The sequence below is a fragment of the Populus alba genome, chromosome 4 (assembly GCF_005239225.2).
Source record: "Populus alba chromosome 4, ASM523922v2, whole genome shotgun sequence".
Taxonomy (NCBI): domain Eukaryota; kingdom Viridiplantae; phylum Streptophyta; class Magnoliopsida; order Malpighiales; family Salicaceae; genus Populus; species Populus alba.
In genome coordinates, this window is record NC_133287.1 from 19432749 (window position 1) to 19456225 (window position 23477).

Here is a 23477-nt window from a genome sequence, read left to right on the forward strand (position 1 = left end):
TAGTATTTTTCAGAACCTGACCGTAGGATTGTTGAACAACAAGCAAACCTGGTTAGTTTAGTGCCCTACTAACTATATATTGTTTGAGGCTGAAAGGCTAGATTATTTGATGAAATTAAAATAATCGACAAGCTTGCTTGTTTCCCTTCCAAACCAAAAATGTGAAAATGCTTTCGACTTCTGAAATTATTTCATGATGATAGGGAAAACCACGTACTAATTTCTCCAGAAAGAATGCAAATATTTCTTTTGTATACATCCCTGCTGCCTCATTTTCAATGTTCACATATGCAAAGGTGCTGGTTTGATGGGAACGATCAGCAACCTTTTCATCCATAAAATTACGTGTGCTGCCCATATTAATTAGAATCAAAAGCTGCCTCACGCCCACCTTCCCACATACTTTCATGGTTTGGTAAGCTGTTACCCATGTTAAGGCATGTCATGAAAATTGCGTTTCTGTATTTATCACCTCTTCATACTCAGCTTCCTCGCACCACTCTCTTCACACTCAATGCCACCTCCCACTTCAATGGGAAAAACCTGCGTCTTACACTTGTTGTTTGGGCTGTAAGCTACTTCACACCAGTAACATTCCCCTTGGGCTCATCTTTCTGCTCTGAGTGATTTTCTGGTAGGGTTGGTGTTTTTGGGTTGATTTGTTCAGGTTCGGCATTTTGTGTGTATGCGGGTTGGGTGTCTTTGGGAGTAAAAAGGGAGATGGTTTGATGGCGGCTGTTGTGTTTATAGGCTAAGGTTGGTTTTGATGTTAGTTTTGAGAGTTTGAACTCAACTTGTTCAATGGCCTCATCCAAATTCTTAGGTTTAGTTTGAATAGCAGCGTATTGTAGATCAGGTTTCTGGCCTCCTATAAAGAACTCTCAAGGCTGAATAATCGGTCAATGGTACTCTTGTCCTCGTATCACCAAACTGCTCCAAATATTCATAGAAATCCCCATCTTGAACTAGCTGCTTGAATCCAAATCTAGCCATGTACGATTGGTGCCATATTAAACCTAGGGAATTCAAACTTAGGGTTGGCCAGAGGGTTTATAATCACACCACTACACTCCCAAATGAGCCAAGATTCGTAGACCCAAATCTCGGAGGTTAACTATATAAGGTGGTGTTTGTGGAATATGGGAAGGAGCACATGTGGAACAAGTGGTTGGTTGGTGAAAATGGTGGCCATAGGGTTCGGTTTGGGGTAGGCTCTGAGTTGCAACTCCTTTATACTGAGCTTTAGTTGAGAATCCAGGCCATAGGGCCTGGTTCGGTTGCGTCATTGAAGCCAAGGCAGGGGTAACTCCAATGGGTCTCTCAACAGGGGTACCCCGAACTGATATGGGATGGTTGGTATGTGTGGACACCTTAACAACAGCAGCGTTGGTGTCTAGGTTAGTACTAGAACCTTCAATGGGAGGTCCTCCCGCGCCCCCCCCCCCCCATTTTGAGTAAAAGTTTCTGCAGATCTTCTATGCTAGTCTTAGTTTGGCTTGTTCAAATCGGGATTCAATAGAATCAATCCAATTTTGATACTGGATTGTTGCAATTCAGAATAATGAAAAGGTGCTCAAGTAAGACAGCACAATAATTTGAACATCCAGTTCATTGTCAATGACTATACATCCATTTCTTTGCCAAGGAAAAAACAAAAAACTGGTCAGTTGTATCTTTAGTTCTGTGCCGTACAGAAATAAATCAATAGGAAAATGCCTCATTCTTTACTTTTGCCCTATTTTATACAGATTCTTGATCTGCACAACACATCGTTTCTCGGTCTCAAAACCAAGTTTATCCAGGTCAGTTGCAATTCCCATAGAGCCATGTAGAACATTTTCTATGGTGTTTGATGGCACTCCCTGAGTTTTCAAATTCCTGCAATTGTAGCCATGAATACCTACTTGCTGAAACTCAGTCCTCACAGTTTAGCTCTCAGCATAAAGCTTGTGAAGCCTTTTGTGGTGATTATGTGCTGGATACCTTTTTTTGGGTGCTGAAACAAGGTTTAAATACGAGTGATTGAAATTGAATTATACAATAGAGTAAACTCCTCTCTCCCATTCCTCTTTATTTAAGGTGTAGATGCATTTTAATTCAAGTCTCTTCAAAGATCTCCCATAAAAGCCTTACCAATTAATCAACTAACTATCACCAGAGAAAGACGTCTCTGAAACAATGATATGTAGAAAAACAATTCGAGATAGCTGGCCTCCATCTACAAATTCCCCCAAAAAGGAAGAAAGGGAAGGGAACTTAAACCTGCCAAGTGTTAATCAGGCACACCTGCATGCTGGCTTGAGCTGGCCTCGTCCCTGCTCACACCACAGCGCTGGCCAAAATACAAAAGCTGGAGTTCTACTTTCTAAAAATTTTGGGACACTGCAATCTTCAGAACCTTTTGAGTTCTTGAAGATACAAGATAATGTTGGCAGTTGGCTGTTAAATTTGTTGAACATAAAATCAATGTGGGCCTAAGCAGCACCACAATTGAGAAAACAGAATAAAAAAGGGGGCTAGCAAAATTTGCTTCGATTGAATCGACAACCGTGAACATTTTCAGCTGGAAAGTCGTGGCCTTCAAAAGTGGATACTTTCTCATGTATTGAATTATCCCTGGTCCCTTCATTTAAATTAAAGGTAAGGAAAGACAAAGGGAAAACCTCAAAAAAAGCCCCGGTAATCTCAATTTTGTAGGGATCTTGTCAATTAAGGATTTCCATCCATATTTGATCATGGATTTCATGCTTGTCTTTTATTTTGTAGGGATCTTAACATTTTATGTTAAAGAATTCTAATAGAGGGCCCCAATTGAGTAATCAAAATTGTTTAGGAACAAAATTGACAAAAATATAAAATTATATGAGGATAAAATGATATTAACTTAGAAGCTGGGGATATTCCAAGGCTTGCCTTAGAAAACTTGCATCCTTAATCACAGCCAAAATGATTTGAATTTCTTTCATGTCTTTTGAAATTGCAAAACAAATGTCAAAGTCCCTTAAGGAGTGTTGATCAAAATATGTAGCAACACAAGACATCGAAAACCAAAAAGATTAGAAGTGTTAAAGTGAAGATTCTTAGTTACAATTTAAAAAATGGGAGGGTAATGATATGCAATAAAGGCAAGCTAGCTCTGCAATCTCTCCTAAGCTGTCTTGTCCCTTAAGGCTCTCGAGAGAAAGAATAGTGTAGGTGAGCCCTTACTGTCCACTCCACAGACAAAACTTCCACCTAAAGCACCCTTCTTCTTGAAAAAAAAAAAAAGAATATTTACCTCTACTTAAAGACCCTTCAACCAAATCTAACTCAATTACATCATATCTACATAATTAGTATTATGCATAAGAATTTGAAAAAAAATCGATTGCCTATGATAGTACTCTATTTCTTCAAATATACACTTGATAATGATGTATTATGTTACTAATTAATCTACTATCATTTGGCATTACCCTTTAAGACATGGTAAGTACTGTATTGATTACACTAAAAATACCTCTACTTAAGTATATAATCTGTCTTGTCAGTGTATACAAGGATACTAAATCAACGAGACTTGGTATTTTGCTAAAATAAATTTGTCGACATATATACCAGCTTAAGAAAATATCCATCTACCAGAGGAGGCCCATCCAGCCATCTATCAAATAAACACACGCTCAAAAATGAGATTTCGATGCCATAATTTGAGGTCATGTTCATTTTGAGTAAAGGTGAAAAAGAAGGTTATGGGGATTTTTCAAAGTTAAGTCTTCATTCAACAAAGATGAAATCCTCTTTTTACCTTAATGATTAAAGGAGATTAGGCAGATTGGTCATTCAGCTCAATTTCGTATTTGTTTTTGTTGTGAAGTAAGCAAGATGGTTTCACAGCTTTAAAGCCAGCTTTTGTTTCTAACCACCTACAACAAGAGAAAGAAAGCAATCATTCCAAAGAGAAAGAAGAGCAAAGAAACAAGAGAGACACAAGGTAAGGAAGCATCAGCAGCAGCATTACAAGAAAGAAGAGAAACAAAGAGGGTAAAAAATGACGACACAAAAACCAATATTGGAGCAACAACAATCACAAATGCAGATCAGAATGATGAAGAACCCAGGTATTGTCAGTAATATGATCAATGAAAGCCCACTATCAAGGGATGATAAGGATGATGAGATGTCAAGATCAGCAGTGGCTATGTTTAGGGCGAAAGAAGAAGAGATTGAGAAGAGGAAGATGGAAGTCAGAGACAAGGTTCATGCTCACTTAGGACGTGCGGAAGAAGCAACTAAACGATTAGCAGAAATTCGTGAAGTAAGTTTATCACAATAATTACATATTATTTACTTGTTATTATTATTATTTCTTACACATATTTCACTTGCCATCAATTCCCCCTTCGTTTAGTATATATCTGCATTGCTGTGGGGAGATCACAGCAAGGAAAATTTAATTTAATTTCTTTTTTCCTATATATGTGTGCTGTTTTTCTTTTTTTTGGAGATTATTGTGATTTTTAAAGGGAAAAAAAATATTTTGTAGGAGCTTGAAGCCCTGACAGATCCAATGAGGAAGGAAGTTTCGATGGTACGTAAGAGGATTGACACAGTCAACAGGGAGCTGAAGCCTCTAGGACTGAGTTGCCAGAAGAAGGTGAGATTAAGATTTTGGCTTGTTTCTTCTGCAACGATAAAGACAATATACAAATCAGACGGTCCAATGCTTTTACTAAATTATCAAATAAAAACTCAATTATCTAGAATTTGTAGAATAGTTTAATGGATTTTCAACTGCATGATCCCTACGGCAGGGCTCTAGTTTGATCCTGTTGCCACCTTAAGAACGAAAAAAACTTCATGGAATATTTTAATGCTTCTTAGTTAACTTTGATCACAAGTTTATACACTAGTTAATTATGCACGAAGCAAAGGATATGAGTGGCCTCTCGGAATATTTATATGATTCCAGGAAAGAGAATACAAAGAAGCCCTGGAAGCCTTTAATGAGAAGAACAAAGAAAAAGCTCAGCTGGTTTCCAAATTAGTGGAGGTAATTAATTATTATTATATTAGTTCTTATAAACTTGATTGATTGATGCTTGATTAGTACTTAATCTCGATTTTTAATTACTAACATATTTCTTTCTCTTCTTTTCTTTTTATCAACTGGTTGGTTAGCTGGCGAGTGAAAGTGAGAAACTGAGGATGAAGAAACTGGAGGAACTGAGCAAAAATGTTGAAACTTTAAGCTGAAGTTTTGCAAATAGCAATAGCAGCCATTGTTGTGCTAATTTGTTGAAACTAGAATCGTGTCCTTGGAATTTGGTGTACATCTCGTTATTTCTACGATTTTTATTTTCGAATTTCAGTGGTTTTTTCATGAACATTTTCTCTCATAGTTATAAGACGTTATTAATTAAGGCTTGAGTAGGAGATTGGTCGGGTCAACCAATATATAGACTAAACTCTAAATTAATAAATCATCAAACTAACATAATATACTGAATTGAATTTTAAAACTATAGTATGAGATCTGTTTAAGAGTAGGATTGTGGTTATTTTTTAAAATATTTTTTATACTGAAATATATTAAAATGATAATTTTTTTATTTTTTTTAAAAATACTTTTAAAATCAACATATCAAAATAATTTAAAATATATATAAAAAAATTTAAATTTTAATAACAAGTTACAAATATTCTCAAAATATAAGTGCCCACCAGAGAGGTGGGCGCTACTCAAAATGTCAAATTTCAACGTTCTCATTCTTGTAATCAAATCCAAATTCAAATTGAAGATATGTTTCTTCGATCTCGAAACTGATATTGAATCAAGATTTCCTAATTGTATCAGTAACAAGCCACCAAATTTAGTTGTTTGCAGTCATGATGTGCATTTTCAAATCTTGCACGCTCTGTTCGTAGATTATGTCAACAGCAATACTTTGTTTTGCAAAAGAAAGAAATTTTTTAAAAAAAGATATGCCTTGGTCGAAGGATCAACTTTCTGACAAAAGTACGCTTGAAGCACTATTCTCTCTTTAATCTTGTCTCCCATCTATGGTTCCTTGAAAAGAAGATGATAGAAATCAGCTATTTCGTGAGCGAGGTGATGGACATTACCTCTTTTCAAAGGTATAGTAATGTTTGAATTACGGTAATGGTGGTTATGGTTTAAAATATTTTTTTTTTATTTTTTAAAAATTATTTTTAATATTAATACAATAAAATGATATTAAAATATATAACAAATTTATTTAAATAAAAAAAAATTTAAATTTTTTAAAAACAAAATTTGCACTGTGTTTTCAAACTTTATGTAACTCTTTAATCATGAATACTGAGATTGGACTGTCAAAATTCTTCAAACAACTACCCAATCAAATTCGAGATGGATTTTGGGCAAGGTTATATGAGATATGAGTAGATTGTATTTTTTTTTAATGATTAAGATAATATTATTTTGATTATTTTTTTAAAAATTAACTGATTAAAGGACTGGTTATAATCAAGTGAAGAGATTAATCCAAAAATTTTAATGAATTTGCCATGTTTTTTATTTTTTTAAATTTTTTTCTTCCAATCCAAACTGTTTTATATCCCAGGTCTACCGATGAACCAATTCAAAATTCACAACTATGGTTCCAACATGGGTTTTCTAGGTTGTGGAAATAGGGTTTTTCTTTCTTTATTTTTCTTCAAAACAGTCTTATTTTCACTGAGAAATTTTCTCTTATATTGATATTTGTTTTTGTCAGTGCCACATCATCTAGACATTTTCAATTTCACCTCGCTTTTAATTGTTATTTCCATAAACAGTGTATATATAGCTCCCATTGTTTTTTGCCCCCCACTAGTCCGTTTATATTCGCATCCCTATATTCCTTACATATCGACCCTGCCTCTGTTTGTAACTTTTATTTTAGTCCTTTAGGTCATCTTCTTAAATTGCTGTTTTGCTTGTACTTTCCCCCTCGCATGATTCACAGAATCCTGACACTTTCGCTACATGGCGTCCTGGCATGCATCAGCACATTGAAAAAATTTGGAATGCTGCTATTATCCGATCCCTTACTGGGCTTTTCCGGATTTAGGTAGAATTAGAAATTTTCCTGGAGAAATGAAATTAATTAATGTCACAGCATCTTAGGTTTAGCCAGTTAGCTCATAAATGAACTGGATGGGAGATGGATCCGTCAAGCCAATCCCAAAGTTTGAATTGGTGCTTCACCATATTGATTTGTAGAAATTAAACTAATCCTACTTGCATGCCCTTATAGTATATAACATCTAGATTGTGACAAGGAAGAATTAGGGTTGCATCGATAATTATAGGTTATTTTGTGACGAGGGCTGAATTAATCGATCCCATAGGCTTGTAGATCGAGTTGGTATTTAAGATATTTGATTAATTTTTTAGTTTTAACAATTTAATATGTTATTTTTTAATGATATGGCCGAAAAATCATGCTTGATACAAGCAAAAGGTCACCTCTTCTATAATTGGAGACTCTCTAATAATTAAATAATTAGTATTGTTTGAGAGAAAAAACAGTTATAATTTAAAAGAAAACCCTAAAAATAAATATGACATTTGTAATGGAGAAAAATTGAACCTCTTCTTGAAGGATCTTCCCCTCTCTTTTATAGCTCCTAGGCACTCTTTATCAAAGAAAAAGATTTTGAAGTATCAGTAAAATATCTATGACTCATTAGGATAAAATATCATTCGCTCACTGGGATAAAACTATTCATTATATATTTATTAAGATAAAAAAGAGAGCCTAAGAATTTTAAAGTTAAAAAAAAAAAAAAAACACGCTCTGCACTTGACTGAACCCTAACATAATGAGTAGTGTAACTCATCAAACACACCTATGAGTTATTACCTTTATTTTTTTTATTTTTGCCATTCTTGGGTGGAATCAAACAAAAAAACAATAAATGCTGATTGCTGTTTTTTGTGTGTAGATATCAAGTTCTTTTATTGGATCGGTATGTGAAACAAAGAGTAGATAGGATGATGAAAGCTGGATTACTGGGTGAAGTCTTTGAGATTTACAATTACAATTATGCAGATTAATATACTTGTGGTTTGCGGCAAGCCATCGGTGCCCAGGAGTTTTATAATTTCCTGAGAGTTTACTCTACTGAATCTCTCTGTCGTCAAAAAACAAGGATATGAAGCTGTTGATAGATAATGTGAGGGAAATCCTCAATTCCTCTGATGATAAGAAGCAACTTAAAATTCTGTTGTCCGAAGCTATTGACAAGTAAAAACAAACACAAGACGACTTGTTCTAATAAAATTCTGTTTGCAGAAGCTATTGACAATTGTAAAATTCCTCTTATGATACTAATACATTTTTTCTATTTTTTCAAAATATAAAGTGAGGGATCAAATTTGGGTTATGACAATAGATAAAGAATATGAATTAATACTAGAAATTATTTTAACAACAATAACAAGTCAAATAAAAATAAATTTCAAAATTTTGTTAAACTTATATCAATAGAGATACGTCATAATTTAATAAATATGCTATAATCATGAAGATGGTGCATATTAGAAACAAATCAAGATAATGTTAACCATCATAAGATAAATCGATATATGATAATCGAGACCTAGGTCAATATATTGGTATAGACGAGGGATACATTAATGTCGACATATTTTGGTGTATATTTGATAAATATTCTTACACCCGTAATAAATTCAAGACAAATATAACCATCCCTACAACAACAATACATTTATGATCGATTGTTTATATTAATCTAATTAACATAATTAAAACCACTTTATATAATAAATAATCAAAATAACCTTATTAATTACTAGCTCATAAGTTATAAAAGGCAATTTAAATTAAAATTATGTATGGAAAAAAATGAAATAAAATCTCAAGATATAAAAAAACCATTGGCAAGATGTTCTAAAAAGTCAATTTAAACGAAATCTGCCATTTATTTTCTTGCCCATTCTCCACAATCAAGCAATATATTCAATGACCATGTAATTGTTCTATGAATTGAGTTATATCCCAAAATGTATACAAAGTTGTAAGTTGCATTGACAAACTTGGAGGACTCAATATGCACAACCCAAAAATTTGACAACTCTAAATGCAAGTAATGTGACATGAAGGGTTTAATGATATGAAATTACAAAAAAAAAAAAAAAAAGCAAAAGTAGCAGTGTTAAGAAATTAAGAATGTAAATTAATAACATCACTTTAACTAGAAGAAAGATACATAATAATAAATAAAGAATGAAAATAAATATAAGATTGCAACCTCAAATCTAAAAATCTTCTTGATATGCTCTAACAAGTATAAGCTGCAAATCATTCATAGTAAGATAGCATCTGAATTGTTAAATTTTATGAAATAAAGTACCAATAATTTTTTTTTTAACAAGCATATGATTGAAATAAATTGAAATGCATGATGATATATTGTTAACCAAATTAGCATTCCTTTTATTTTGCCTATACTAGCCTTACCAATGATCACTGCCACTTTACCTTCAAGCTTATAAATTCCAATTGATAGGATGGAGACAAGATATGACTAGTCATGTTTTAATCCATATATTACTTAAGAACTAAAATAAAAAATCTAAAGAAGGTAAACATTACATTTATTTTATAGCAATTTGGTTCAACTGATTCCTAGTTAGCTAGCTACATCAAAGTTGTTAAAGGATCATAAAACTAATATTATTTTCTTGTAAATATAGCAAAACACTTATAATGTTAATTTGGTCACTTAGATAGTGTTTTGTTGTTATCCTGAGACAGAAGGGACGAAGATAGTGGAGTAAAAAATATGTTTGGTTGAAGAGATAGAGACAAAGACATAGGTTTAAAAATAAATCTATTTCTATGATAGTTTTGGAGTGATATTCCTAAAATATCCTTATAAAAAACTCTTAATTTTAAAATTATTTAACTAAGATATGGAAAAATAAAAATAAAAATTATCATGATTTTTAAAACCCAATTTAAAGATTGATTCGGGGCAAAACTCGGGTTACTGGTTGAGACCTATGTCATAGGTATATAAGAAAAAGTTGTAAAAAAATTATTTTTCTCTCTTCTAATTCTTTTGATTGTCGTGACCCTCCCTTCATCAAACCAAGAATTTTAGTTTTTGATCTTGAGTTTTTGAGTTTAAGAAAGGTGGAAGGAGTAAGTAAATGATTCTCTCTCATATTACTTTTGATTATAGTTTGTTTATGGAAGAATTAAAGAAGATATTAGGATTTATAAGGATTATGCTGTTAAGATTGATTCATGATTATTATAGGTTTAAAGTTAAGTGATTGATTTTGGGTGTGTTGTTAGAAATAAGGATTCATGAATTGATTTGATATTGGTTAAGAAATTTGTTTCAACTTTGCTAGAAAATCTAGATGGTATTGAGTTTGAAGATGATAAAATTTTATTTTGGTCATTGAAATATGAAAATTATAGTTTAGTCTCTAAACTTTGGAAAATTATAACTTGACCCCTAAATATATTTTGAGATTCCGGGAAGTATTATTATGAGGTTAAGGATGATGAATCTTAGTTGATAATTGATTTGGAATATTTTCATCTTGGTCCCTCAATTTTGAAAAATTACATTTTAGTCCCTAGACTTAAAAAAAAAATAGGTCCCTGGTTTGTTTCTGGACATAATTGAGGTGTTTATGGGTAAAATTTCAGTATGGTTATGTATTTATAGTTTGGTCCTCCAATTTTGGTAAAATTATGTTTTTATCCCTATTTTTTTTAAATTGTTGTTTTAGTCCCTAACCTTAAGAGGCTAGACCTGTTTTATTTTATGCATTGAAATCTTTTACTTTGATATGATATACATTACTTTGATAATTATGTAAATATCTAGTATGCCTTAATATAGAACTTGTTAGTATCTCCATGCTAACGGAAAGTAATTAGTCTATGTACACATAGTATTCTATATACCTAGTTGGTGAGAGAGGCATCAGCCTGTGACAATTGATCCTCCCACAATAGTCACCTTCAGGTATCATTTAGTCATATTTGACTTGTGTTTATCCATAATATTCAGATTGAAAAAAAAAAAAATAACAAGTCTTTCAAAAGTGGCCTGTAACATGTTAACATTTCATTTGTGCAAACCGACTACAATAGCTATACTTTCAGAAGTAATTAAAAGGCCACTTTACATGTATAATTGCTGGAATGTAAAGATATAAGACAAAAAAAACCCATAATTTTATTTTAAATAAGTTTATTGCAGAGAAACAAAATCTAAACTCTAATAGTTTTCTCACATGTAAGATTACTAATACTATATATAAGACTTAATCTTAAAAAATAAATATGCATATAGGTTTCTAATTAATTATACTTGCTATCTTTGATGCATTGAAATTTTTCCTTGAAAGTTTGAGTCCTTTAATATACTTGTTATTATGATATTTGGTCCTTTAAGATCATGGGATTGTCGACAACTTAGATGCACAGATGCATCAAAGATGAAATTAAGAAAGTGACGGATGAGGTTTTTGTAGAAGGAAGAAAGTAGATGGGGTTTCTAGAGAAGGAAGACGGGAACATATGTGTGGGTTAGGGTTTTTTATGGAGAATGAAAGGTTTCTCTTATGAGATTGGTATGCATGCATGAGTTTGTTTTTGGTTTTCCAAGGTATGCGTGCACCAAATAATTATTAACTCTCAAATTATTTTTCACTTTTTTTTATATAAAAGTGTAATTCTAATCTTTTATTTTTAGCAGTAATTTTTTTGCTACCTTATTAGTGTTAGAGAATAATATAAATAATATATTGGGACATCACCTAACAGTTTAAGCTATTGAGTTGAGATGGTTCTTTGACATAATATCAGAGCCTTCATGACCAAGCGGTCACGAGTTTGAGTCTCACCATCCCTATTTATTTGATAAAAAAATCAAGCATAAAGTAGTGTGGGCCTATGCAAGTTTTAAACCCAAATGGCTTTCACTTGAGGGGATGTATTAAAGAATAATATAAATTATATGTTGAGACCTTACTTAACAACTTAAGCTATTGGGTCGAAATAGTTATTTAACAATTATAGAAACAGAAAATTCATTGTTATTTCTTAATATATTAGTTTTTTTTAAAAAAAATATTTATTTCTTTTTTAACAATGGATTTTTTATTGCTAATTTATAAATCCATCACTAATATAAAAAAATTTAATATATGTTGCTAATCCATTGCTAAATCAGCATCTGAAAGCAAACAAAGAAATGTGAAAGCTCAACAAATAGCTTGAAGCTCTTTCAATTTCAGCCGGTACAACCTTGGACCATGCATGGTATTTCTTGTTTTATGTTTCAGTGAGTTCATACCTCATAGTCTCATACAGGGTAAGAGACACGGCTAAAATGTCAGAGCTTAGGTTTTGATAGTTCAAATAGACGCAAATGCATGGATAATAGTACAGTCGTCTTTGGTCAGCGTGAAAAGGTATAACGGGTTTGGAAATGTGATTGTTGTTGTTTTTTAAAGTGTTTTTTATTTAAAAAAACATGTTAATAATATTTTTTTATTTTTTAAAAAATTATTTTTGAGATCAGCAAATCAAAATGATTTAAAAACATCAAAAATATATTTAATTAAAAATAAAAAAATAAAAAATTTTAATTTTTTTTAAAAACACTTTTAAAAAGCACTCTCAAACACCCTCGTAGTAGTGTCATTGAGTACCAGCTATATTTTGTCCACCTGGGGATCTTTACCGGATCAATCCCCCCCGGGAAGATACATAACGGTGATGGACGAAAACGTAACAGGGTTAGTCATCAATCAACGAGCGATTTCTTGATAAGATTGTTCAACTACTCATGTCTGTATTTCTCTAAATATATTCAGATTTTCACATTTAGTGTACCATATTGGTTTAGTTAGAAAGTTCGAAAGGGTTAGGAAAAAGTAGTGGTCGCCTTACAAGATCAAGTCTCGAGAGGAAAAAAAGACGATTGATTGCCATAGAGGGCTCAGAAGTTTCATCTTCGGAGAACTTTTGGCGACACGTTTTAATTTCATCTACTGGAAGTAAACATTAATTAAACTAAGAAGTAAATGCCATGCATGTTTTAATTTTTTATATGATTTTAGGTGCAATTCATGTTGTTACATGTCTGATACATCACAAAGTAAATGCCATGTTTATATATATATATATATATATATATATATATATATATATGATTTTAGGTGCAATTCATGTTGATGGATGTCTGATATATCACAGTAACTACACATACTTGTATTAATTCAATTACAGTAAAAGATTGTTAAGCTACTTTAGAGTATTCCCAAATCTTTTTTAAGTTTATTTTCCATGAAAGAACTCAAGTTTGAAAGAAAAATTCTTTATAAAATAGTTTTTTTCCATAGATTTTTTTTTTAAATATCAAAATTATAAACTATTTTATCCCAAACGAGAGAGATAGAGAGTCATTTGATTACTTTAATGGATTATGTTATTTTAGGATTTTTTTTTTTTTTTCTTGTTTGGACCATAATTACAACGACTTCAAGTAATCATAGTAAGTTTCCAATTATTGTAACAAGAAAAAAATCCCCATCATATCCTTATTAATTAATGTGTAAGTATTTTAAAAGAATATTTTAGAAAAGATTGTATTTCCTTTGATTAATTTTCTCCTACAAGTAAGGGATTTTTTTTATTTTTTTTTTGAAAAACGGAAAACTCTTTCCCTTCCCCTCTTTTCCTTTCGATCTTTTCTCCGGTCCCACGACTTCCCTTCCAATTCAATGAATCTACATAGACACATGATCAGTATACGTATCAGGTAGTGCTACCATATATCAGATGATCGAAACCAGGAGCGGTCCGCATCAACATTAATCAAAACGGTACCCATCAACAGTACTGGTCCCATTAACCTGCCTCTTCCTAATAATTCAAACTCCACCATCTGTAGACCTCATGATTTTGATTTACACACGTGGAACACTGATCCTCAGTGTGTTGCTCGTGTAAAGCCGTGTGTTTTCCTAGTCTACTGCGCGGATTGAACATTTCTCAGAGGAATTTGGAATGGTCTAATTAATGAATCCCATGGAGAATGGCAATGACACTCTCTCCTAGCTATTTCAACTACTAATATAAGCATTGCAACCTCACTCTATCGAGCTTGACTTGCATTGCTTTGAACAATTAGACTCTCCTTTTGTTTAATGTCTAAATGGAATTTGAGAATCATTCATCATCATCAATATCTTCATTGCGTCAAAATTTGTCATGCAAGCCATGCAACAACCCCATTAATTATATTTATAATCTAAAGCAAGCACAAGAAAGGCCGGTTTGTACAGTCTTGAAGAAGAAGAAAGCAGGAAGGAAGAAGTTCAAGGAGACTCGACACCCGGTGTACAGGGGGGTACGGAGGAGAAATGGGAATAAATGGGTGTGTGAAGTGCGCGAACCGAACAAGAAATCAAGAATTTGGTTAGGGACCTTCACTAGCCCAGAAATGGCAGCTAGGGCACATGACGTTGCTGCCTTAGCACTCAAGGGAGAAACTGCTACTTTAAATTTTCCTGATTCAGCTTTGATACTTCCTCGAGCGAAGTCTTCTTCTGCTAGAGATATCCGAAGAGCTGCGCATGATGCTGTTGAGGCCTTTATACCTAGGGCTTGTTCGTGTTCTTCCCCCTCGCCATCTCATCATAAGAACTTTTCATGGATGACAAGCTCGAGTAAAGTTTTGAGTCCAGCTTTAAGCGATCTCAATCCACATGAGAAGGGTATAGAAAATGTTTTCAAATCTTCATTAATTGGCATGCAAAGTGTTGAGGTATATGGAAAGAAGGCTCTTAACGATGACCCCTTTTCAATGGTCATGGTGTCATGCCCTAACAATTGCTCGGAGAAGGTGTCCCCTCAACCCAATGCACTGTTCTTTGATGAGGAGGCATTGTTTAACATGCCAGGATTCCTTGATAGCATGGCAGAGGGTTTGATCCTAACCCCGCCAGCTATGCAAAGAGGATTTAACTGGGATGACATGGCGTGTTCTACGGACTTGACATTATGGGAGGAGGACTAGCTAGATTCTTGGTGATCATAATTTAAAATGTTTTGCTTCTTATTTTGTTTTTGATTTATCAGCATGCGGCTATAGACTAGTACATAATAAAGTTAGGACAATTCTTGATCCTTCAGTATATCCAGCTTTCTTCGGATTCATGTTTGAGATCTTCAAGGTATAAACCTCAAGAACCTCAAGTTTTAGCTATAGATCTCAAACCCCCTAACATTAATGTCTTCTTAATTTTCATGTTCATAGGCTATAGCTGATGGTTTGCATTAATCCTCTTCTGTATTGAAACATGATCTGCTTAATTCTTAAACCACAAACTAGATTTAACTTCCCCTTTTTTCCTTCGATTTATGTTATGTTGAGAGAATCTGATCCGTATATTTGAATTTAAGTATAAAGATCAACTATATGTGATCGATATGCCTATACCCTCTGCCCTATTGGAAATACTTACGAAGTTAGGGTTTGTTTAGTATGTACAAACAAATTAACAAAGCCACTTTTTCAGGCCAGGTTAAGCAAGAATTTAATTTATACTACAAAAATTTATTTTCATGCTTACTGAGTACACACACACAGAGACACTAGATGTTTAATTCACAGATTTCTTTATAACTCTCCTACTATTTCTATTTATCTCATGTCTTCACAGTACACTTTTATGGAATCAGTATCTTATTTCATTTCACATTCATTAAAAAATAAGAAGAAGAAAAAAAGGGGGATCCCTTTATCTATTAATAAATATGTAGTTGATTTTTGGTCACTGGCATCTCTTTTGAATAAAATAAAATACCTAGAGATCATCTTTCAACTGGATAAAACCAACTCGGTCTCTAGAAAAAAATTAACTTGAAAACATGCTCAGTGGTGGAGCCAGAAAATTTTAAATAAGAAGGTAAATTACTAATAAATATTTGATATTATATACTATATAGACATGTGTTATATGTTATATATAAAGAAATCAATTTGAAATGCATGTACTAACTCATGTCAAGCAAAATTAATTTAAAAATATTTTTAAAATAAAAAAACCTTATATTATAATTATTCTTTTCGAGTTTTCATATTTTAAAACTGCTTCATAATGACTTCATTCTTAATTTCATTAAAGATATTATTTCTCAATATATATAATTAAACTTTTATTTATCTATTTCTAAATCTTACAGGAACTAGTGAAATTATTGACAACAATTCTTTGTTGACTTCTTGTTTTATACAAATGAGTTTAAATATAAATATAAATATTTTTTTTAATTGTGTCCCTAATTTTTTTGAGTTATTCAATACTTCATTTTTAATCACTAGTAAATTGATTACCATAATTTTTCATATGAAATTTATAACAAAATACATATTAATTCATCAAAACTCATTTCAATTCATATTCATATGCATAGAATATATCCATACACGTATTAATTTAACAAATCCATAAATTATCATAAACTCTAATATTTTTAATAACTAATTATTAAGGAATAAAACTAAAATTAAACAATGAAATAAATAGAAAAAATGAAGGAAACTCACCTAAAACATAAAGCATAAAAGGTTACTTAACTAATTAATAGTTTAGAACTTGAAGAAAAAATTTATAGAAAGAAGAGAGACAGGAATAATAATTCAAAAAAAAAAAAAGCTTGGATCAATTACTAGTTAATAAAAAATATTAAACTTGTTAAATTATTATATTAAAATTCTAATATAAAAATTATTTTGAAATAAAAGGATTAAGGGGGCAATTGCTCCCTTAATCACCATTGTGGCTTCGCCACTAAGACATGCCTACGTATGGTCCTCCCTAAACAAGCTCGTCGATCAGGCCATATGACTGAACGAGTAAAAAGTCAGGGCTTGTTTGTTTTTGTATTTTAAAAGTGTTTTTAAAAAAGTTCAAAATTTTTTATTTTTTTATTAACTTTAAATTAATTAAAATATTTTTAGAATTTTTCAAATCATTTTGATGTGTTGATGTCAAAAATAATTTTATAAAATAATAAAAAAAAATATCATTAATATATATTTTAATACAAAAAATATTTGAAAACAACTATAATCAGACTGTTAAACAACTCTCGAATTCGAGAAACATGGGCACGTGAGTCGATGCCAATTTTCAAAGGAAATTATAACCCCCTCCTTCCTTGCGCATCATCTTTTGTAGAAGCCTAGAGGATCCATCAGGCTACAACACCCAACAACCGAACACTTAACTGTCTTCTTCTGGACTCCCGAAGTGCAAATTACACACAACTCTACTCTTAGACCTTAGTAGCCGCATGAGAGGAAACCTGTATCTTCACCGAGGAGAAACCCTAGAAATTTACACCTTTCTTTCTAGAGGATCCACGGCGACAGAGGACAAATTGTGTGTCCCCACGCCATACAGCTTTCAAACGTAAGTGCCCGAAGCTAGGCATGTGAGAAGAGAATATTGTACTAGAAAGGAAGGAAGAAAATTTGTTTCGTGTTCCCGAAAACAAAATTTGTAATTATGTACGTGAAAAATGTGCACCAAGTTTCATGTGCTCGATCGATAGTGGGACTTGGAAATCAATGGATCCCATGACATGATATATTTGTCATGCTAATATGAGTTAGGAGTTAATTTAGCTAGATTGGGTTTTTCCTAACATGATTTATATATAGCTAGAGGAAGAAGTGATTGTTATCATTATATAGCTACACGAATATTTATGTAATTAATTTCCTCTATTTTTTAATCTTCTTACTTCACCACTGATAGAATTTGAACCTAAGATTTACAAAAATAAAAATTTTAAATTTTAACCACTAAATTTTCTTTATATGCTAAAGAACATTTATACTTACCCAATTTACAAAAAGCCAAATACATTTATATCATGCCTCGATCGGTTTAGATACGCAAGCATCATGATTTTTTTTACGATGACAATGACATTATAGAGAATTCATTCCAATAGTCATATATTATAAGTTATTTTTAACGTTTAGTATGGTTAGTGAATATTAGATTATTGACTTATGCTCTGTTTAGATACGAAAGCATTATGATTTTGCTTACAATGATAGATAGATTATAAAACAAATATAATTCTATCAAACACATTATATAATAATGAATTCATGACTTTGATCATGTGACTAATATAATTTTATAGAGAACAAATCAAAATAAATTATAAAACTTAATTCCCAATCGACCATGTTAAATCCAATATTGAACAATGAGATTTGCAAAAATTTTAAGTGATAAATGACACAAAAAATGAGCCAAATCATAACCTAGGTTAACATTTTTAGCACCATTTACAAGTAATGAGATTAAAATAACCTAATAAAAAGCAAACAAAAAAATTACAAAACATAATTCTCAATCAAAAACATTATTAAATGATGAATTTGAAAAAAATTCAATTAAAAAAAATTGAGTTAACCCGCCAAACTCGCGACTTTGATCAGAAGAACAGGGTAACATAGTAAAAAGCAAATTCAATGTTGAATGACTTGTGATCTGGGTCACGAGACCAAAATAACCTCTTATAAAAATAACAAAAACAAAAAACAACTTAATTTTACTAGGGTAAAAATATAAAAACCTGTGACCTTGATCATGGAACCAAAATATTCTCATAAAAAATAAGTCAAAACAGATTATGAAACTCAATTCTCAACAAACTCAATATTAAATGATGAATTTAAAAAAAATTAAAAAAAAGACACAAATAATAACCCGAGTTAACCTGTTAAGTATCATTCATGAGTCATGGGGCTAGAATAACCTAATAGAAAGCAAACAAAACAAATCATGAAGTCTGATCTTCAATCAACCCAATATTAAATGATGAAATTAAAAAAAAAATAAAAAAAATTGAGTCACTGGGTTAACTCACCAAACCTATAATTTATATCATGAGAGCGAGATACTTCAATAAAATAAATAAATTTAATATTAGAAATACTCTAATAAAATAAATAAATTTAATACATTAAAAAAAAATTAAAAAAAAAAACATTGATTAAAAAAAAATATTATTTCACGTCATTCCCTTGAATCAGTATTTTATGAGAACCGGAAAACAAAACCGGTACAATAAAATCTCTATACCGGTTGTTTTAAGTTTTAAATTTTATTAAAGCATCCATACTCCAGCCAGATTCTCAATTGCAATTTGCAAATCAAAAGCAATCCTTCTTTAAACACCAACCATTTGATTCTTCATAAGAAACCAATTCCTTTAAGATTTCTTATCAGTTTAGTTATGTATGGTCACGATTATATAGCTAGATTGTATTTATATGCATTATTATATATATGAGATTGTATTATATGCTGAGATTTAATTATGTTGATAATATATTAATAATTAACTTTGAAGAAAGAAGAAAACAACATAGTTCTTTACCCGTTCAAAAGCACATCAAGTGAAAAAGTTTGTGTAATATATATATATTCTGCTCAGTATCTTGGTTTAGACTTTAGATGCTTGCGATGAAAGAACCATGAAAAGAAAGATTAGAACTTTTGATCCTTTTGTGCCTAAAAGATCAAAACTTTTAGCTGTACAAGTGAGTGATGATCATAAATTATTTTGTTTCTTCGTTGATTGAAAAATTTTATTTTGCTATCTCTGTGTATAGAAACAAAAGTTAATTACTGAACTTGTATCTAAACAAAAGCTTGCTTTGTTAATTACCAGAAACTTGTATTCCTCCTCCTCACAAACTTGTATTCCTTTTATTTATTAATTAAATTGTTTGCAATCATCTAACATGTCTAATTTTTTATTTTGTAGAATTTAGTGGAAAGTTACATTTAGTAATGGATGATAATTAATTCAAAAGTTACTTTGATGGTAAAATACTACTTTTTTATTTTTACATATTCTAATTTATTTTATCATGTTAATAATTTTAGATCTTGATTTTCAGGTTTTGATGTATTACGGAATCAAAGTGCAATGTCATCTTGATGTGCACACAGCATGACAATGTTAAGTCCTTTTGGGCTGCATGAGAAGATTAGAAAGACTTGCAACATATTAAAACAATATTAGATAAATGAATATTTAGTGACAAAAATATTAAATATATTATTATAGAATTTTGTAACAAAAAATATAAAATATTGACATTAATTATAAACCCATTAGAAAGCTCAAAAAGGCCTTAAAAAGCCCAAAAAAGCCTTAAAAAAAGTCGAACCGAACCGAAACCATCCGGTTTGAATCCGGTTTTGAATTTTTTAAGCAGAAAAAACCGGACCAACCGGAAATGCTCACCCCTACTTCGTGGCATCCTTGGATCCAGGTTTTTTTGTGGCTGGGAGGAATTCGTGATAGTTTTCAAGGGAGCTTCCAGCTCCATTATCCTTCGAGGTGACGGGCAAGTAAACAAAACCTCGTTTTCTTATAATAATGTCACCATTACGTTGACTAGCAATTTGCTTTGAAGGTTCTTTGCACGTTATGGAGGGTCCAATGCCGAACCCACTTGGCATTAATTAATGTCCATGAGCCATGCCCTCGACTAAAGTCAACTTCAACAGTGCATGCTTTCATGGCATCTTGTCTTCCATCTAGGGAAGGCGAGGAGAAACAGTAGTGGTTACAACTTGATTTTCGAGTGGAACTCGGGACAGGTGCTCAGTAGGTTGCCTCCTGCTACTTAGATAATGCAATGAGAGATGAAGAAGTTTGATTTTCTTATTATATTGTAAACCACCTTGTTCTATTTCCTTGAAACTACTCAATCTGAATATTTTATTGGATATAATCATATTTTGACGTATTGAGAACAAGTCCAGAGGTCGGGAAGAAGCTAGGAATAGGTTTGTATCTTCTGCAGAGAAGGTTTGAAATGTTCAGCAACAAATCTACCAAGTATAAATTTATAAAATAAATAAATTGACCTCGGAATAGTTTAATGGAAACCAATACAAGTTGAAAAAAATGCCGGAACTTTACTCAGAACTTTGAGCTTCATCTTTTTCTTTTTTTGCTCCAGGTTTCTTCCCATCTAAGAAATTCCTAGGGGGATTTTAGAGTCTGAATAAGATTATTTTTGCGAATTGTGATTAGAATCTGCTGAAATTCTCTGAAGAAATACATGGAAACAGAATTAAGGCTCATCGGAGACCAAAGCCAGGAAAATGCAGGAACCTCTGATGATCATGTCACTAGCATCATGGAGGCAGACAGGCAATGGCTAAAATCAGTGGAAAAAAAAGACTAAGCTATTGCCAAAATTGTTAAACAATTCAGCCGGCAAGAGCTCTTGCTGCATTTTTAGAGTGCCTCACAGCCTCGTCGAGATTAACAAGAAGGCCTATCATCCCCATATTGTCTCCATTGGTCCTTACCACCATGGCAAAGTGCACCTCAAGATGATCGAAGAACACAAATGGCGGTTTCTTGGTGGTGTTCTTGCTCGAACACAGCAACATGGTATTGGGATCAACGACTTCTTCAAAGCCATAGCACCGATTGAGGAGAAGATAAGAGATTGTTACTCTGAGACTATTGAATGTAGCAGACAAGAATTCCTTGAGATGATGGTGCTTGATGGGTGTTTCATTATTGAGCTCTTCTGCATCGTTGGAGGGATAGTGCAAGGAGATATTGATGACCCTATATTCAAAATGACACGGATGATTTTCTTTATCATGCGTGATCTTCTCAAGTTAGAGAACCAAATTCCCTTCTTTGTTCTTGAAACTCTGTTCGAGACCTCAATCTTATCTTCAAGAAAACAAAATGTTTCATCCCTTACGGTACTTGCCTTGAAATTCTTTGATCATGCTGTTCAAAGACCTCCTGAAGTCCTAAGAAGGTATAAAGACATTAGGGGGGGCCATTTACTAGATTTGTTTCGCTCGACTATCATCCCTTCATCCCAAGAAGTGCATAGAAAGATCAGTCCATTCCTTCAATTGATTCAACCTGCCAACAAGCTCCATCAAGCTGGAATAAAGTTCAAGCCAAGGGAGACTGACAGCTTCTTGGACATCGAATTCAGCAATGGAGTCCTTGAAATCCCACTTTTAACAGTAGATGATTTCACTACGTCTGTCATTCTCAATTGTGTTGCATTTGAACAATGCTATGCCCATTGCTCAAACCACATTACAAGTTATGTTACCTTCATGGGCTGCCTCATCAACGCCCCTAGTGATGCGGGGTTCTTATGTGAGTACAAAATAGTTGAGAATTACTTCGGAGCCGACGAGGAAATTGCTAGTTTCTTCAATAATGTTGGCAAGGATGTTACTTTTGATATTCAGAGGAGTTACCTGTCGAAAGTGTTTGAGGATGTCAACGAGCACTACAGCAACAATTGGCATGTTAGATGGGCAGAGTTCAAGCATGCTTATTTTGACACCCCATGGTCCTTCATATCAGCTTTAGCTGCATTTGTTCTACTCGTCCTCACTATGATACAGGCCTTCTTTGCTTTCTATGGATATTTCCGTCCTCCTAAACAGTAATTACATTCTGTTGTTCTATCTTGCAAATTGTACAATCGGAATACACTGAGCGATGAAAAAACCGTTCTCCTTGCAACTCTTTGCTGTCTTACCAAACTCTGTAGTCTGCAGTCTCAAGTAATGATAGTTTTCATAAAGTTTATGATGACAGTTGTACATTAGGCTTTTGCTTGCTCAGAATCATTTTTCTGCGCCTAATTTGACAAAGGAAAAGGCAGCCAACGGATGAAGACTAGGTAACTTTGTTGCATTGAGTGATCTATATACATTCCTGCCTTCCAGGTTCTGGTCAGGACTGCGAGACAAATAAAATAGAGAACAACTCGAATTGCTTATTCTGTAAGAGAAGAGAATGAATCCCAAATGTTGAAAGAAGAGAATGAATAAAAAATGCTTCTGCCGCGGCGGTTGTCAAAGAAGCTTGGAATCATTGCCGTCCTTTTCTTCCTTCTTTGTTAGAGAATCGCTTAGTTTAATGGGTAGCTGTTGAATTCGTGATTGCTTTTGGTTCTTGGTTTTCTTGATGATGAGTGAGTGATGAGACAGGTTGGGTATTTATAGGAGACAAAGAACAATCTGATATATTCTTGATGATGAGACTTGGTAACTGATCGAGGAAGATTCTGGGCCCAATAAGAATCCGAAGTCTGATGAAGTTTCTAGTAAATTCTGGATTTAAATTTATGGACATGTTTTTTATTTGGGTTTGATTTCTAATGAAAGCACTTCGGACATGCAAAGTTACACAAGCAAGTACAGAGCGTAAAAATATTGAGATATTGCAAGAAACTAAGATTAGAACTTATTGAAGAAAAGCATTAGACTTCCACGTCAACACATATTGCAAAGTCCACCTACAGATCGGATGACAGAGTTTTACAGATTGCAAAGTCCACCTATAGAGTTTCAGTTTCACTCCAAC

At 32.6% G+C, this 23477-nt stretch overlaps 3 protein-coding genes across 5 annotated transcripts; all 3 read left to right on the forward strand.

Annotated features, from left to right (window-relative positions):
- The first annotated feature begins 122 nt into the window (after positions 1–122).
- Positions 123–5366, forward strand: LOC118060584 (uncharacterized). 3 transcript variants are annotated; one of them, XM_035073825.2, is made up of 6 exons: positions 123–1662; positions 1749–1802; positions 3857–4297; positions 4526–4636; positions 4952–5032; positions 5161–5366. In XM_035073825.2, the coding sequence occupies exons 3-6, from the start codon at positions 4031–4033 to the stop codon at positions 5233–5235; spliced, it is 534 nt and encodes a 177-aa protein (XP_034929716.1). In that variant the 5' UTR covers positions 123–1662; positions 1749–1802; positions 3857–4030; the 3' UTR covers positions 5236–5366. The 3 variants fall into 3 exon arrangements, with proteins under 3 accessions (XP_034929716.1, XP_034929710.1, XP_073264706.1); XM_035073819.2 differs by having other exon boundaries at positions 123–1802; XM_073408605.1 differs by lacking the exons at positions 123–1662; positions 1749–1802 and having other exon boundaries at positions 3390–4297; positions 4952–5031; positions 5151–5366.
- An 8851-nt stretch (positions 5367–14217) lies between these two features.
- LOC118059867 (dehydration-responsive element-binding protein 1B) lies at positions 14218–15384 on the forward strand. The gene has a single exon (XM_035072862.2). It carries the CDS (start codon positions 14221–14223, stop codon positions 15082–15084), a length of 864 nt encoding a protein of 287 aa, XP_034928753.1. The 5' UTR covers positions 14218–14220; the 3' UTR covers positions 15085–15384.
- A 5793-nt stretch (positions 15385–21177) lies between these two features.
- Positions 21178–23223, forward strand: LOC118060527 (UPF0481 protein At3g47200-like). The gene is made up of 2 exons (XM_073408919.1): positions 21178–21243; positions 21305–23223. The coding sequence occupies exons 1-2, from the start codon at positions 21178–21180 to the stop codon at positions 22553–22555; spliced, it is 1317 nt and encodes a 438-aa protein (XP_073265020.1). The 3' UTR covers positions 22556–23223.
- Positions 23224–23477: the final 254 nt, after the last annotated feature.

What these genes read in the sequence shown, in the direction of transcription:
- LOC118060584 (XM_035073819.2), top strand. Translation starts at nt 4,031, where the DNA reads ATGACGACACAAAAACCAATATTGGAGCAACAACAATCACAAATGCAG. An exon ending in GATTAGCAGAAATTCGTGAA is followed by an intron (nt 4,298 to 4,525) that starts GTAAGTTTATCA and finishes AATATTTTGTAG; the next exon opens with GAGCTTGAAGCCCTGACAGA. An exon ending in TGGTTTCCAAATTAGTGGAG is followed by an intron (nt 5,033 to 5,160) that starts GTAATTAATTAT and finishes CTGGTTGGTTAG; the next exon opens with CTGGCGAGTGAAAGTGAGAA.
- LOC118059867 (XM_035072862.2), top strand. Translation starts at nt 14,221, where the DNA reads ATGGAATTTGAGAATCATTCATCATCATCAATATCTTCATTGCGTCAA.
- LOC118060527 (XM_073408919.1), top strand. Translation starts at nt 21,178, where the DNA reads ATGGAAACAGAATTAAGGCTCATCGGAGACCAAAGCCAGGAAAATGCA. An exon ending in CAGGAACCTCTGATGATCAT is followed by an intron (nt 21,244 to 21,304) that starts GTCACTAGCATC and finishes AAAAAGACTAAG; the next exon opens with CTATTGCCAAAATTGTTAAA.